This window comes from Asterias amurensis, chromosome 18, assembly GCF_032118995.1.
Source record: "Asterias amurensis chromosome 18, ASM3211899v1".
NCBI lineage: Eukaryota > Metazoa > Echinodermata > Asteroidea > Forcipulatida > Asteriidae > Asterias > Asterias amurensis.
The window spans coordinates 12,167,329-12,184,593 of NC_092665.1; the positions used below are offsets into that span (position 1 = coordinate 12,167,329).

General features: G+C 38.1%; 1 protein-coding gene across 1 annotated transcript in view; it reads right to left on the reverse strand.

Annotated features, from left to right (window-relative positions):
* Window positions 1–2,949: 2,949 nt before the first annotated feature.
* LOC139950874 (neprilysin-2-like) overlaps window positions 2,950–17,265 on the reverse strand; it is a 29,717-nt gene continuing 15,401 nt past the window's right edge. The window contains exons 7-23 of the mRNA XM_071949714.1: window positions 16,037–16,108; window positions 15,480–15,551; window positions 14,728–14,844; window positions 14,082–14,168; window positions 13,347–13,486; window positions 11,943–12,165; window positions 11,490–11,588; window positions 10,919–10,996; window positions 10,456–10,556; window positions 10,097–10,155; window positions 9,276–9,327; window positions 8,833–8,900; window positions 7,792–7,922; window positions 7,120–7,185; window positions 5,403–5,489; window positions 4,016–4,092; window positions 2,950–3,086 (exon numbers count right to left, since the gene is read on the reverse strand). Of these exons, the coding sequence (XP_071805815.1) occupies window positions 2,987–3,086; window positions 4,016–4,092; window positions 5,403–5,489; window positions 7,120–7,185; window positions 7,792–7,922; window positions 8,833–8,900; window positions 9,276–9,327; window positions 10,097–10,155; window positions 10,456–10,556; window positions 10,919–10,996; window positions 11,490–11,588; window positions 11,943–12,165; window positions 13,347–13,486; window positions 14,082–14,168; window positions 14,728–14,844; window positions 15,480–15,551; window positions 16,037–16,108 (1,629 nt within the window). The 3' untranslated portion in view covers window positions 2,950–2,986. The remainder of the gene's footprint in view (window positions 3,087–4,015; window positions 4,093–5,402; window positions 5,490–7,119; window positions 7,186–7,791; window positions 7,923–8,832; window positions 8,901–9,275; window positions 9,328–10,096; window positions 10,156–10,455; window positions 10,557–10,918; window positions 10,997–11,489; window positions 11,589–11,942; window positions 12,166–13,346; window positions 13,487–14,081; window positions 14,169–14,727; window positions 14,845–15,479; window positions 15,552–16,036; window positions 16,109–17,265) is intronic.

Below are 17,265 nucleotides of genomic sequence, written 5' to 3' on the forward strand. Positions count from 1 at the left end.
AATACTAAAGACTATATTTATACTAGGTATCATGATTATGATTAATAACGCATAAATGACATACATAAAGGACAAATCTTATAAAGTGATTTTTCAGAAGTTATAAATCAACATAAACCAAAAGGGAAACTGACAAGGTCAAATTTTAAATGAGTTTTGGGGTTGAACAAAGAATTGACTAGAGTGAAACTCGAACCAACGACCTCCGGATGAACATGCCGGCGCTCTACCAACTCAGCTATCTACAATCCCGGCCAAAATGCTTGGGTCACCCATTCATATAACGTTATGTGCACTTCCCATTCACATTAACAAATTTGTCCCCAGCCCCCCGCCCCCCGCTCAATATTGACTGTTACTCAGAACACAATCGGCAATTTGTAACTCAGAACACAATCGGCAATTGGAATCAACAATCGGCAATTGGAATCAACATTGAAAGGGGGCAGGGGGGCCCAACGAGATATGACCGGGATTGTAGCCCTATAATATTGTCCCTATTTTATCAAAATAGGAACACCAGCTCAGTTGGTAGAGCGCCGGAATGTTAATCCGGCGGTCGTTGGATCGAATCCCACTCTAGTCAATTCTTTGTTCAACCCTAAGAATTTGTTAATAACTGACAATCTCTCTTGTCTTTTTAAACTAATGAGTCGTTTTACACTAGGAAGGGGAAAAAACAAGTATATGCAATAATAAGATTCATTTGTTCAGGCTTCCCATACCAAAATCAGACAGCTCTCAGAATTCTTTTATATAATATGAATGGATTATCTGTATCATTTTTGTGTAGGCCTACTACTTAAATGCTGACCCCCTGGATTATGAAGTAAGTGAATTTCTATATTTTTATATTATTTTAAAGTGTAAACAAAGATGTGTTTTCGTGGGGTATGGTTGCCATTTACATACACATCAAAACTGACTGTTAAATTTGAAAAATTGTGGGTTTGTTTCCATACAAAATATATAGATATTTAGTGGCTTTTGATATAGTCACGCAATGACACTCCTAAAGCTTGAACAGTTTTGTTTACCCCTGGTCACCGGGCCAAATATTTCATTCCTTAAACTGGCTCTGCTCCCTGTGGAGTACACAGCCTGTCTTGCCACTATGAGTGCATCAAGCTTATTCAGTCACAACAACCATCTCTGCCCTCACCCATATCAATTTACTCCTGGGTGAAGAGAGGCAATTATGGTTAATTATCTTCAAGTACGCGCTAATCCTCCAATCAGATTCGCACAATGGAGTGGTGATAAAAACCTATATTGCACGGCTAATATCACTACCTGCGACTTGTGTGTTCTTTGGTTACGCACCAAGTTTGCTTGAAGATAAATATGTTATCACACTGCGCTCGTGGAAATACGGAAAATATAGCTCGTCTTCAGCCTCGTTCGCTATGGGAAGCAGAAGCGCGATATTTTTTCCGTATTCCACTCGCGCTTGTGTGATAACTTATAGTGTCTTGCCCAATGACACAAGTGTCATTACCGGGATTCGAACCCACACCCTGATGCACTAGACAGCTCAGCCATGACACTCCACATTTACGCTTGTGGTGAACTCTTTTTCTCGATTCATGAAACAGCCACTGGGATTTGTTTTGTCAATACATAGGTTATATTAAAATATCAGACATTAATTTTTACAAAAATTGTTATAACTTTTGGTGCTGAAGTTCCCCTTGGCGCTATGAAAATTGTCCATTTTTATATTTCCTTCAGCTTAATTTTGTATGATTAATATATATATGTACAGAATTATAGAAGACGATTTCATCTGATACATAAAATTATGTATATAAACAAATTCAATTACTGTTTAAGCAGTACATGTAAACAGTATATATATCTTCCTATTTTCTAGCAATTTGTTATATAATTTGTTTAACTGAAATAGTGTAGCTTTAAATGGTATAATACAGTTAAAGTTGTTTGCTAAAAAGAATTCATAGAAAATACATATCAAACTAACTTATCTATAGTGACAAGGAAATCGCTACACAATACATATTTTTGTTTTCTGTTAGTTTTCAATGGTACATTAGGCCTGGTTGTTATGTGAGATAAATATTTTCTATAGATTATACTCTATATTAAAAAATTGCTATCCCGAACGCGGTGTCGAAATTTTCCAAAGTGTGTGTTTTGAAGTAAAGTGGTGTGACAAAAAGACAAAGTTTTAAATTGGAGCATTTTGGTGGCTGTAAACCAAATATTCCAGGAACTGTGCGCATGCTCAGAACTACGTTAACAATGGAAATTTACCTGGTATGTTTAAAAATGGTTTTCTTTTGATCAATTAATTATTACATGAACATTTCTTACGTAACCTTATCTTGTATGTAAATACAAAGTAATTAAGACAAACATAATTTTTAACATGGAAAACATAAATGAACACTACAAACGTCTGTACTGTTGTTTATCAGTTAGTTTTAAAACAACACAACCCGGTACAGAGCTACCTGAAGTGGTGAAAAAGGGGAAAAGGTCTGTTACAAAATGGCACAATATTGACCTTTGACCTTTCCCCTTCTGTACATTGAGACGGAGGTAAAAGCATCTCCAAGACAAACGTCTCATCCACACTAAAACAAAAACCTCCTTTGCCAGAATTGACCCGATTTCCGGGTCCAGTGGGGCCTGATCCTTTTAGGGGTAAGTATAACCCGGATCCTGCAATGTGTCGAAATGACCCATAATGGGTTCAAACTTAACCTACAAAGCCATTCTAAAACCATTCCGGGCATATAAAACCCCCTGTGACACCCAAGAGTCTCAATTCCAAAGACCACACCCAAGACCACACCCCTCCGTTTCAAAGACACCCACAACCAACTGGAGTTACAGCAGTTCCCTGATTTGGAATCCTGAACTCTTTCAAACGTAGTACCTGAATATTGACCCGGAGATAGTCCTGACCGGGTCATTCCTGATGACGTAGTCGTACTTATTTGAAGGGGTACACCTTCTGGAATTACCACACACTGCATTTCTTTGTTGGATTCATGTAGCTGTTAGGTGGGCAGTTGTATGCAGCTATAAACTCTTCATTGTTTTGCAGGGAACCTATAACTCTGTAAAACAAAAATTTGAACATAACTATTATAGCGATGTAGCCTCGATTCAATATGTCACTATCTCATATACTCGTAACGTAACATAATGTAACGTAACAGTTGTTTTGCAGGGACCCTACAACTCTGTAAAAAAAAAAATGTATTTAATTACTATAAAGTAATGTAGTCTTGGTCCAAGATGTCACTATCTCATACTCGTAAGATAATGTAACGTAACGTAACGTTATGTGACATAACGTAACATAACGTAACAAGATAACCTGACAGAGGTTGCGCTTTCTTCTTGGTCTCTTACTGGTAACGTAACGTAATTCACTGTAACTAATCGTAACGTAATGTTACATAACTGAACGTAACGTTACGCAATGTTACAAAACGTGACAACCTGACAGAAATTGCGCTTTTCTTCTGAATTCATGTTGGTTGATGACTGTCTGTAGCAGAAGCTGGAAATTGAACTAGGGATAGACATACGTAGAGCTAGCGGGCGATAGGGCGCGCTGCCCATGGTAGCAAGGTTACCAACACCTGTTTCTCTTTGCCCTTTTTCTCCCACTATTTAAGAGCTACACACATTTTAAACGCCTCATATGGTTTTTAAAGCCTGGGTTTCTCCATATAAAATGGAATAATTTTATAATATTAAACCTTAAACTTTTTGAAAATTTTAAGTGCGTCGAAAAAAATCTATACGATGCACATCAAGTTATGTTTTTTGGGGTCACAATTTTCTCTTCCATTGTCTCCCCTTACACACCTTTTCGCCTCGCACACCGGCTGGGAATTGATCCGTACAAAGGTCTTCGAACCAAGACTACCTAACAGTGCTTTGAAGTAGTGGCCCAAAAAAATTATAATAAGAACTGAGGTAGTTACACTTGCTTTATTAAGTCAACGTTTAGAATGGTCTGATTTGAAATGCCTACCTGTATCGCCCAGGACTATGTTGTCCATAGCTGATGGCTGTATCTACACCCTTAGCGTTATAAAGACTGCAAAAGACCTAGGAATGGAAAAACAAGAGTAATAACATGAATTGCCCATGTATATTTAGAAAAGATGTCAAAAGATTCTGCTGGAACATTGTAATGTATGTGTTGAATTTTGTTGAAGGAATTAGCATAATGTTTATGTGTTAAAGGCAGTGGACACTATTGGTAATTACTCAAAATATTTATTAGCATAAAACCTTACTTGGTAACAAGTAATGGGGAGAGGTTGATAGTATAAAACATTGTGAGAAACGGCTCCCTATGAAGTGAAGTAGTTTTCGAGAAAGAAGTAATTTTCCAAATATTTGATTTCGAGATTTAGAATTTGAGGTCTCGAAATAAAGCATATGAAAGCACACAACTTCGTGTGACAAAGGAGTTTTTTCTTTCATTATTATCTGGCAACTTCGACAACCGCTTGAGCTCAAATTTTCACAGGTTTGTTATTTTATGCATATGTTGAGATACAGCAAGTGAGAAGACTGGTCTTTGACAATTACCAACAGTGTCCACAGTCTTTAAGTCAGTGTGTTTCACCTGTGACATGGTAATGATACCACATACATCAACAACATGCAAACAAAATGAAGATAGTTATGAGAAACGGCTCCCTCTGAAGTAAAGTAGTTTTCAAAGAGGTAATTTCTCACTCAAATAATAAAATACTTAAGGCCTGAAAGTGTTACCATTTTTAGGCATCCGAGACCACACAAATCTGGCATCAATTGGGTGTTTTTGTCTTTCATTATTCCCCTCCAACTTCGATGACCAATTGAGTCAAAATCTTCACAGATAAGTTATTTTTTTAATAATGCTGGGATACACCGAGTGAGAACACTTGTCTTTGATCCAAAGGGGAACAGTGCATTATAGTATGTATTCGAAACACCTATTTAAAAATACCAGTGAACGATACACCAAGTGAGAACAATTGTCTTTTTGTGTCCTTAAACAAGACACATAACCATTGTTTCGTCCTTCGGATGGGACGTAAAGCCGTTGGTCCCATGTGTTGTGTAAACGCATGTAAAAGAACCCAGTGCACTTATCGAAAAGAGAAGGGGTTCGCCCCGGTGTTCCTGGCTGGATTGGCAGCATATTGCGCCACAGCACCTTGTAAACCATTACATGGTGCTTAAGGATTAGGTCTTATATCTCAAAATTCGTCCCACTCCTTGCAGTAACAATACCTGGCGCTTTGTATCCTTTGCCTTTTAGTATGTATTCGAGACACCTATATTAGAAAGTACCAGAAAGTACCAGTGAACCTGACACCCAGTTATTATCAACAAATTAGTCAAATCGTTATCTTTGTTTTTACGTGTCCAAACGTCATGAAGAACATTTGATCCTCCGTTAAGTCCAGACCAGGAAGCTTCATCTCTTTGTCGACATTATTCTTGAATGCCTGAGGAAAACAAGGGAATAGATTATCGAGTTTTACTGTAATGTTCTGAGTGATACCAATTATCAGAGTTTTGCCATCCCATAATTATTCTGTATACAATACAATGGGAGACTTTTTGAGAGCTCTGCCACTAGAGGGCAGCAGACCTACCAGGTAAGGGTGCTCAACTCCTATAGCAAACAATGGTAAATGCTAAAAATTCAAAAATACTCAAAAAATATTTAGAAGTCTCTCAGCCTCTTGAAAATTAAATCAGATACATTGTCATACAACTAAACTTCAGATTTCTTCTCAACTTTTGGTAGGTCAGCATTTTGGAATTTTTGCTAATTACCCTAGAAGAAACACTCCCAAAAACTCATGCACACCGCTTGTGTTCCTTGGGGAACTCGTGTCCAGTACGTCCTGTTCCAGAACAGTTTGGTTTATGCTGGCAATGTGTTATGAAAAACAAAATACAGTTTGGCTAAATCTAAAATACAAAATAAAAAACACGCAAAACACAAGGTATTTGCTGTCAGTGACCGTCACTCATGCTTCTCCTATTCCTAATTAATTTGTTGACATTACCTGGTGAAGAGCGCCCTCTCTTGGTGGTTGGCAGATAGTCCAAAGTTTCCCATTATATACAATTTTTGGTAGACGCGTCATTGCTTGTTTCCATTACACAAAACAAGGCATCTATAGGCCTACTGCGTGTACAATGTCTCACAAACATAAACCCTTGTTTGAGGTTTCACAATAAACGGTTTGTCGTGTGTGTGTTTTAGTGACAACCAAAAGGATGTAATTAAAGTCAATTCTGTACAAACAGACGTTGCATCAATAACACGTTCATGTTAACCACCCGAGGAAGCGTGTGAACTTTAGCTGTCTCAGCAAATCACTAATTAATTAATGCATACCTTTATACAAAAACAATTTTTTTTAAATTTTTTTTATCACCCAGAATCCAGATCGTTTCAAACGATAAACTTAAAAAAATATACTCCCAGTTTGTTGTTTTTATATATTTTAAAGTTTTTTTTCCCTATGTGAATACGTGGTTATTCTTATGTTTTCTATTGAAATACATGTTGAAAATTATTTACATCATTTACTACTAAAAATAATGATATTTGAAAAACGCCTTCCATGTCACAGACATCACAAAGTGCTTTAACCAAAAAAATACAGAAAATAATTGTTTAGACCTTGTTTATATCGCTGCGGTACCCGCTGTCAAAACCTCGGTAGTCTAGTTGGTAAGACACTGCTCTAGAATTGCAAGGGTCGTGGGCTCGACCCACCTGAGTGAACATATGCCTGTGATATTTTTTCACAGGACTCGGGAAAGTACTGAGTATACAGTGCTAACACACATCGGTGTATGTTTTTTTGTTTTTTCAAAGTACGGTATGTTTAGACCTGAATAATGGAATACTCCGAAGGGATATTTATGAATGTTGTCAAACAGTTTCACGTATTACTCATTTCTCAAAAACTGCAGCACCTCAGCAAGTACTATTTTAAAGGAAACTTTCTACCATCATTATCTTCAAACTTTGTAGGTTTAATGTAAATCTGTGGATGGACATTGTGTTTTGTATCCTAAAAAGTATACCCAATCTATACATTCATTTTTACTCACCTTGAATGCCTCCTTCAGGCCACCGTTATCGGCAATGTTTTCGCCTAGAGTCATGTTTCCATTAAGCTGTTGCAAAGAAAAGTAACAATTTTGAAGGGGAACAAGGAGTGACTGCAGCCGATTTTACGAAACGCTAGGATTAATCCCATCTCGAGTTTGAGGACGGGTAACATAGGATGGGTTCAATGCGTCTTTAAGTCTATGGATACGGAACCTTAACTCGTCTTACGTCCTAAGATTGATTCTAAGTTGGGAAGAGTTTGGTGAAATCAACGACATTGTTATTACAAGCCCAGTGATTTCATTGGATAAAACAAGCACTCGAAGTGTGACGTCAGATGTCCAGACAACATTAAGGGGTTGCATCGTTTTATATAAGAAGGGGGGGGGGGGGGGGTGGTATGTGACAACATCCATGAGCAAGTTCGGGTGACCGTCTAGCCTAACCAGAAACCAAGCACAGGGATATTGACTATATTGACCAATGCAATGGAGCATAGTCGATAACGGTTATAAGTTCGAGAGCTAAGTCACAATTGTCGAGTCTAGATAGTCTAGTCGCTTTAAAATCTCAGTTTTTGGCATTGCATGGGAAGTAGGTTGATGAGGCCACACTCTTGTAAATGTGCCTAGTCTGTAAATTTTTAAAGGAATATCACAATAATAACTCACGTGTCTGCCGTTTTGGGGCATTTGGAAGGCTGAGTACTGTTCGGCTATACACTGGGCCCTCTCCTCAAAACTATCGATGGACTTTTGACTCCACCATTGTCGCACGTTGCCGTCCTTGTCTTGCTTTCTACCTGTCAAGCAAACATTGTATACTGAATTACAAAAGTTGTAAGGTTCACCATTTATATAAACTTCTGTCTCTTCATACTGGTTCAAAATCTCTCGGGGACAGATTCTTTTTCTATAGCTGGTCCTATACCGTGGAACTCTATCCCCACCTAATAGGAGTTCTCCTTCTATCGCCATTCTCAGAAAACGTTTTAAAACAATTTTTGTTCTCGTAACCCTAGTCTTTGTCTTTTGATTCTAGTCTTTTTCTGTTCAGCGCTATGATCTTTTTGTAAAGGCGCTGTATAAAATGTTATTGTTGTTATTATTTCTAACTATGATGTTACAGTGCATTGATGCACTAAAGGCAACCCCAGAGAGACTGTTTGTTTGAGTTGGGAGAAACTGTGGATAAGGCGCCTTCATACCATTCAACCCAACGGTCTGCACGTCCAAGAAGGAAATGACTAATAAACATTTTGTATTCCGTCTCATTTTCCCTACAGATTAGCCTTCCTCATCACCCTCTTCCCACCCTTGATACTGCCACCTTCTTGTGTTCAAACCAGCCCCTTCCCTGTATACGCCAATTGTCTTTTGATGTATTTCCACTTCACTGGTCATGTTTGGTTTGACATGTTCTTTTGTTTGAGGGCAACATTTTAAACCATGTTTATTTAGTTTGCGATAACACCAGGTAAAATCCATTGTTCACGGTAACGTGCGCATGCTCAGAATTACGTCAACAATGGACATTTACCTGGTTAGTCTGCTGCCACCTACCGTTCAAAAGTCTCCTATAAGTTGAAATCATGACGATAAATCTACGAATAAAGCATTGATTCCAACTCAAATCACAAATTAAAATTTTCCGAATGCCAAATTATTGTTGAACAACTTGCGTCGACTGAGGATTAAAACAAAACTACATACCATTGTTGTCGAACCCGTGCGTTATTTCGTGACCGATGACTACACCGATTCCACCATAATTTGCATACCTAGAACAAACATACTATTATTAACAATTATTTTATTTTAAATCTTCTAACCATGTCCGACGTAGCACGGAGTGTTATGGCCGTTTTTGAAATCACGGCTTGGATAGGTGTGGGCTCCTGCATATGGCTACGGCTTAGAAATGTGAATTTTCCGTACAGGGCTTCAAACAGTATAGGGCTTTAAACAGTATAGGGCTTTAGCCATAAGCCGAAGCCAAAAGCCCACAATTAGGTATAGTTTCGAAAAGGGCCGTTATGTGGGAGAAGCAAAGCAATACAAAATTTCAGTAATGGTGTCATTTTTTCTGTGAGCTCATTAATTTCTTAAACCAGTAATTCAGAAAAATATTTTAAAGAGTTTTCAGAAATACACACCACGGAAGATCTTGATGGTAGAATGGCGGCTGTAGGATACCAGCTGGAAACTCTAAAAAATACAATTTATAAAGAAACTTTAAAGGCAGTGGACACTATTGGTAATTGTCAAAGACTAGCCTTCACAGTTGGTGTATCTCAACAAGCATTAAATAACAAACCTGTGAAAATTTGAGCTCAATCGGTCATCGAACAAAAAAACCACCCTTTTCACACGAAGTTGTGTTCGTTTAGATGATTGATTTCGAGACCTCAAGTTCTAAATCTGAGGTCTCGAAATCAAATTCGGTGAAAACTAAGTCTTTCTCTTTTACTATGGCACTTAAGAGGGAGCCGTTTCTCACAGTGTTTTATACCATCAACCTCACCCCATTACTCGTCACCAAGAAAGGTTTTATGCCAATAATTATTTTGAGTAATTACCAATAGTGTCCACTGCCTTTAATACAATACCTCACTGATCAGTAACTGCACAAGGTGTATGTGTTTTTAAGGCAAACATTGTTAAACATTCCGTGCGCGTTTAAAAATAGTAGTTGCACTTTTCGTGAACATTTGTTCGTTATTCGGTCGCATTGTTAGCTAAAAACATCTGATATTCGGCTGCATGCAAGTAGTGTAAAGTACAAGACACCTTATAGTAGTTTTTATTATTGGCTGTACGGTTGTACTTTTTGTTTCTTTGATTATTTTATTGTACTTTCACGTACACAAAATTACCGTGGAATTTTGTCTTTAAATGAACACAGAGTGACCTACTCGTATAAAAGCAAAAGAACAATAATAGATAATAATAAAACAAACAATTGATATTTACTTACCGATGCTGTTGCGCGATGGACTGAAGAATGCATTGGCATTAGCTGCACCTCCCTCCCATCTAATTTAGGAAAAGCAACAAAAGTACTTTTTCGTACGTAAAATAATTGGTGGGCTAGTCCGGGAAATTGATTGGCACTGTTGCTAATAGATGTCAAACGTGCATCGGGGATAAATAATATTATTTGGGGTTTTTACCCATACACCGATGTTTGTTAGCACTGTATACTCAGTACTTTCCTGAGCCCTGTGAAAACAATTCACAGGCATATTACACGGGTGGGATTCGAACCCATGACCCATGCAAACAAAAACCCAAATTGAAATTACAAAATTGATATAAAATTGACTGAAAACTTACACTCTTTGCACGGGTTTCCTGAGCCAAGACAGATCGTTCTGCGCTGTCCATGTGTAAAATTTCAAGCTGTTGTTGAAGTAAGAATTATTCTGAAACATCAGCTTTAGTCAGGGGAAAACAAATAAAGGAGAAGATCAATATAGTTTTTGTGGGGAGAAAACAATCTCGCTTTCAAAATGTTGAATATTTATAGAGAAATGTGAATAAATTAGCAATCGAAACACTTTATAAAAAGTAGGATTTTTTTCGGTGAAACAGCGGAATTCATTGTCAATAAATGTGTTGTCCCAACTAAAGCCACCTCCCCCATAAAGGTCGTACTCAGAACGGGTGCTGTATCTTGTCATCTTGTTACAAAACGAGTCGTTACACAATGCGATAAAGTGAGAAAACACTATTTTTTATTTTTTATTGTTGCGGAAAAGGTATTAAAGAATTTGACAAGAAATTATTCGTAACTTACACCGTCATATTTCTTGTCCAACTGTGCGTTGTCCTTCGTCCAATCGGGAAAGCCGATCTCGATTTTTATATTATTCGCCTTGAAATAAAAAAAGGGGTGGGGATGGGGTGGAGATAAACAAAGCAAAGTCAAGTAAGATACACTGCTTGTTACGATTGAAACGAACATTACTTGATTAATTTTTTTCTTCTAACAAAACAGTTGCTGTCAGTGTAAGCACTTTATGTAATCCACCATGTACATAAACTGACAAACCTGTAGAAGTTTGAGATCGATCGGCCATCTGAGTCACGAGAAAATAGTGAAAAACCGATTACACATTGTGCATGATATCGATTAAAAAAATTGATTAATAAGCTCACTGAGTGATAAACTGCAAACGGGAAATTAGTTTTATTTGTTTCTCATCAACTAGACATATCAGACAGAAATATTTCAAGGGAAGTGTTAAACTATCATCATCATTATAGTTATGTAAATCTGTAACCTTAGACGATTTTTTTTCTTACCAATTCTCTAATGTTCCTTTAAGAATTATAATAATAATTTTCATATATTTCTGGTACTATACCTTTGCGATTGCTTCCGCTTTGTCGGCCTCCTGTAACCAGTCATTGTCATTCAGCATAGACTTGAAGGCTGTCATTAAGGAAGCAACCATTTCTAACGTCTAAAACAAAAAGTATCATATCATACATCAAATCTATTTACCACTTGCAGGTCTGAAACTTATATCTTCCCAGAATGGTGTGTGGTGTTTCGAATGGACAAGTAACTACACTTGCTCGTTTTAAAGGAATGTTGTAATTGTCGTGGGTTCGAATCCCGCCGACTTTTTTGCCTGTGCTTTGTTTTCACGAAATAAAACTGGTTCGGGGGTTCGCCAAATGCTATTTTGCCACCTTTGACATTATTTCAGACGTTAATGATTCCCTGCAGAATTGATACCGGTACGAACTTTATAATCTGACACACTTTTTATTTTTCTGTCACTCGGCCTACCCAGCCTCTCTGAGTCCCTTACCTTTTCCTTGGCATTCCCATGGAAGAACTTGTCGACAAACATCCGACCGGTGACCAACGGGAGCACACCATTGGCTTCCCCGACACAGCGCTTCCAGCGGGCTGTGACGGCCGAAATCCCCCGGACAGCACTCACGAACTTGTGTCTGATGTCAATGAAAGGCTGCCCGAGATCCGTAACGACTTTACTCACTTGTTGCCAGATCATATAATTAGCTACTACTCTAGAAATGGGGTAACAAATTCAGATGATTGAACAGTTTCGTCAAAGTTATTTGGTTGGCAATAACGTGAACTCGACTAAACATGTAACTTATCTGGTGCTCGGACACGACATGGCGCCATAGCGTAATTGAGAGTTCGTCACACATGTTGCCAGATCATTGGCCACTACTCTAGAAATAGGGTAAGATATGTGAACGGTTTGCAAAGTAATTTTTCAATTTAAAGTAAACTCATTTTGACTCAGACGCCTTCAGTATCAATTTGTAAAATGATGTCAAACAGTTGCAAGAAAAAGGTCTAGCCCAGACCTAAACGAAGCCCAAACACTGTACCTGTTGCCCAGACCCAAATGTTGCCCAAACACTGACTAAAAGTAACCCGGACATTGTAATCTAGATGTGGCGCAAGCACTTCATATAAAATGTAGCCCAAACAATGTAGCCCCGCCCCCAACAACTGTACACAAATTGAACCCTAGATGTTACACATAGTCTGTACTTACATTGATCTTTACTGGCACTGGACACGTTTGGTATTATTGTCAAAGACCAGGGCCCAATTTCATAGCGCTGCTTAGCACACAAATTTGCTAAGCATGAAATTTCTTCCCGATAAAAACAGGATTACCAGCCAAATTTCCATTTGTTGCATAGTGCTTGTTACTGGTATTCAACTATTATTTGCTTATCCTGAAAATCACATTAAAATTTGGTTGTTAAACCTGTTTTTATCAAGGAAGATATTTCATGCTTAGCAAATTTTTGTGCTTAGCAGCTCTATGAAATTGGGCCCAGTAATCTTACTTGGTGTATTCCAACATTAGGTAAGAAATATCAAATCTGTAAAAATTTGTATCTGTGAGAATTGTAACCCAATTGTTCATCGAATTTGCAAGAGAATGCTGACAGAAGAAACACCCTTGTCTTTTAATTGAGTTAGAAATAACCTCTTTCTCAAAAATGCACTTTACTTCATAGGAAGCAGTTTCTCACAATGTTTTATATTACCAACAGCTCTCCATTGCTCATAACCAAATACGTTTTTGTGGTAACAGTAATTTTGAGTAACTACCAATAGTGTCCAGTGCCTTTGACCACTTCAGACTTGAGTCAACTCATCTCATTTTCAGTTTAAAAGTTACTTACATACTTAATTTATAAAAAAAAAAAACTTGACTCACTTGTCGTCGCTGACTTGTTTAATTATATCCGTAATATTCCTGAGGTAATTTGGCGCCTTAACAATTATTCGTTCACTCATCGTGACGGGCGGGAAAATGCTGGGAGGTATTATGTTCAAAATCATCTCCGCCCAGTCAATCTGAAACATGAGAAACATCATTTTGTTTTAGTGATGCCATGGACGATTGCATTAAGAGGGCAGAGGGCGCCCTAAATCTTCCCATACTGGGTGTGTTCGATTAGCTTCCCCGGGTCGACCCCGGTTTGTGGCGTTTTCTTTTTCCAGGACGAACGTGTGCAGATAATTACCCACGTGTGTCCTGGAAAAAAAACCGCCACACACCGGGGTCGACCCAGGGAAGCTAAACGAACGCACCCACTCTAACACACTGTTCCCCTCCCCTGAACAGAAACATCATCAACGAAAAAACAGAATATTATATTGATGACACAGTGGGAAATTGAGGGGGGGGGGGGGGGTTGTAGGTACACCATGCCAAATATTGAGAACAAAATTGAGCTTGTTCTTTAGGGTCGTTACACGGAGTCATTTCTTTTTGAAAAACATTCCTGCAAAAGATCGCCATACTTTTAAATCAAAGAAACCATCATGGTTTATCGTGAAATACGTCATTTAAAGAGAAGAGGAAGTAACTTTGTAATCAAAATGTACATGTTTTTTTTGTCCTGTACACGGGAAACTTATGTTGGAACAATAATTAATTGTAGCTTACGCTTGGGTAGAGTTGTCCGAGTCCTTCCAGTGTTGTGGGATTGTACGATAAGTTCAGATCTCGCATTTCCATTGCGGAAATTTTATGCTGTGTGGAGAAAAGCAAGAAGAAGTGTATCAAATCCTGCAGTGGTGATAATACTTTTTGTGTGAAAATTATTTTAAAAAACAATCTTCTACTCTCCGACACCACTACCATTCATTTCTGTCGACCTGTTAATCGAGAACTTCACTTTATTCTTCAGCTGTTGGATTTTTTTTAATAGCAAGATGCTCCCAAAACGAGACAAGGAAGTATTCGGATCACCGGATCACTTTTTGGTTAAAGTCCTCGGTTGTAATAGGTATCGATAACCTACAAAGTCACAGTTAACCCCGTAAATTAAAGTCTCTTTATTTGCTAAATATCTTGATGCCTCTTGTTTTTTTTAGTTTTTAAAGATGTTCTCGGAGTTTAAAAACAAAAAAAATAATATTTTGGCTTCGGAGGGTTGTAAGTCCATCTGTGTCGGGCGTGGGGAGGATCCTGATGGGCGATCCTAGTCATGTCTATGTTTTTAAGTTGTTTACCTTTTTGGCCCTTATTCTTTTCCCCTCTTTTGTGGTGACTTGTGTCAATGCACAAAAGTTATTTTAATGGTTTTTACCTTTTCTAGTTCCGTTTCGAATTCCATAACTTTAGTCATTTCTTCGTTCGCGACAGAATCATTCACGCCGAGGACTAACAAGATATCCACCATGTACTGTAGATATGCAGATCTCGCCTGTCAAGTATAGAGAATACAAACAATTTGTTTAAAGGAATAATTACCACACTGTTTATGGTAAACTAATATTCAAACTCTGATTTTGTCAAACCTATCGGTAAAAACTGTACGTGATCTTGTTACAAATAATTACAAATAATTACAAATAACCACGACAAACTGTTTTAAAACTAATTGGTCTGGTGCTTTCTTAACATTCGTATTCGCGCTTATACGAATGGTTGCAAAAAGAAAATGTTTTTTTTTTTTGCCATTTGTACAGTATTTCAGGAAATTATTCCCTGGAGAATTGATTCTTGTACGAACTTCATTATAGTCTGAAAACTCTATATGTTTTTATCCAAACCTTTGTCTCTATTAGTTGATCTTCAAAAAAACCCAATGGATACACTGATCAGGCCGGGCGTGTAAGGTGTAGAACCAATGTGCAGTAAAACCGTATGAAAGTCCCATTAAGTTCCATTCAGTTCGAAGAAGATTCCGAGTCAGTTGGACTTGTATATTCTGGAGTCGATTGGTGTCCATTTGTGAATAGGAAATATACCACATCAAATAAACCTAGTGAGATTTGCGGTAGCACAAAATATCTGTTATCCACCGTGAAAGGCTTCAATTCCTTTCAAATTACTTACTTTAGAGTACTCTTTACCTTCTCCCAAAAGTATTTTTTGGCCAAAATCCTCAGGAAACGGATCGTCTTCCAACTGTAGTAAAATAAACAAACGTAAGAAATATCAGGATCATATTCCTTGTTATTTTTGCCCAAAAATTTGTCTATAAAACTTGTTTTCTTTTCTTTTAAAGGCACGGAACACTATTGGTAGTAAACTCAACATAATTGTTAGCATAACAAATTACTTGGTAATGAGCAATGGAGAGCTGTTGATAGTACAAAACACATTGTGAGAAACGGCTCCCTCTGAAGTATAGTCGTTTTTGAGAAAGAAAAAATTTCTCACTCAGTATATACTTCAGCTGAAGCCTTTTGTTATCTGAAAGCACACAAAGTTAATGCAACAAGGGTGTTTTTTCTGTTCCTTTGCAAATTCGATGACCAAATCAGCCAAAATTTGCATAGGTTCTTTATTGTATGAATATGTTGGGATACACGAAGTGAGAAAATGGTTATCGACCAAATTACCAAAGGTGTCATAGGTGAAAAGAAACCTTAAGTGAACTTTGACCTCACCAAGGACACGACGGGGTCACGATGCTCCCTCCGCATCTCATACTCCGGAACAATAAAATTGGGTTGGTTAATCTGAGAAAGAAAGAAAACAAATTAGAGACTGGAACAATTAATGTGATTATGCAAAGAGTACACTCTAAAAAAAACCTGGGTGAGAATCCCGTGGGAGTCCTTTTATTTTCAGTTTCATCGCCTAACATCAGAAAACTCCCTCAACCCGTGCTGCGTAAGAAACCGCCCCACCAAGTCCCATTCTCGGGACCACATTGACGGCGGATCTTTCGCACGAGAACGGGACTTGAATCAAGTCTAGGTTCCAGGAGGCCTGACTCTTGCTGAGTCAGGCTGACCCGCAGAATGGTTTCTAAAGTTGGGTTTTAAGTTTGCTCTGCCTCCATTTTGATCCATTTCTATATTATTTTGACTCGGCCTCTGCTAGGTCACATAGACCCAGAATTAGGTCAGTTCTCATGGGACCCGATAACTGGGTCAATAAATCTGGCCGGGATTTTTCAGAGTTTATTAAAGAACCAATCATTGTTGTTAGATCGTACTCCCATCTGCCCCAAATCGAATGCATTATTGTTAGTCAAAACCAATCTTTGTAAAAAAAAAAAAAAAACGTTTAGATTTTTGTCTTTCTCTAAAATCTTTTGAGGTAGTCGTTTGGTTCGAATCCCACCTGAGTAGTATGCCTGAGTCATTTTCCTCCATTTCAGGGAAAAGGAACGGAACTGAGATGTTTGAATCACCGGTTAGGTTTCAACAACCGAAATGTTATGGGATATACCTGTACTGTAAAATTGAAGCAAAAGTCAACAACAGATCAGTAATTAAATAAGGAATACAGGTCACCTAATAACACAAGTTCTGGATAATGTCTTCCTCCCAAACTTTGTGCCGGTATAGTCAGGAGATTCTGTGTGCCCCCACCACATAATAGACCTTTTCGCAAATACTGGGGCGCGCGCGTAAAGCTTGGAATTAGATGCATTGTGGTCTAGCTGGTAGCAAAATTTGATTCATATATATCCCACAATGCACCTCATTCAACAGTCTGCGCTTGCGCATTGGTATTTGCGATAAGGTCTATGGCGAAAATGTAGACATTCCGTCTGCCGCCCTCTTTTGAATCAACCACCTTCATTCAGCTCATGTTAATTAACCATAAGGGGGATCCCCTTTGAGGCAGGAGATTCTGCCCCCCCCCCCCCTCCAACCTCGAAGAT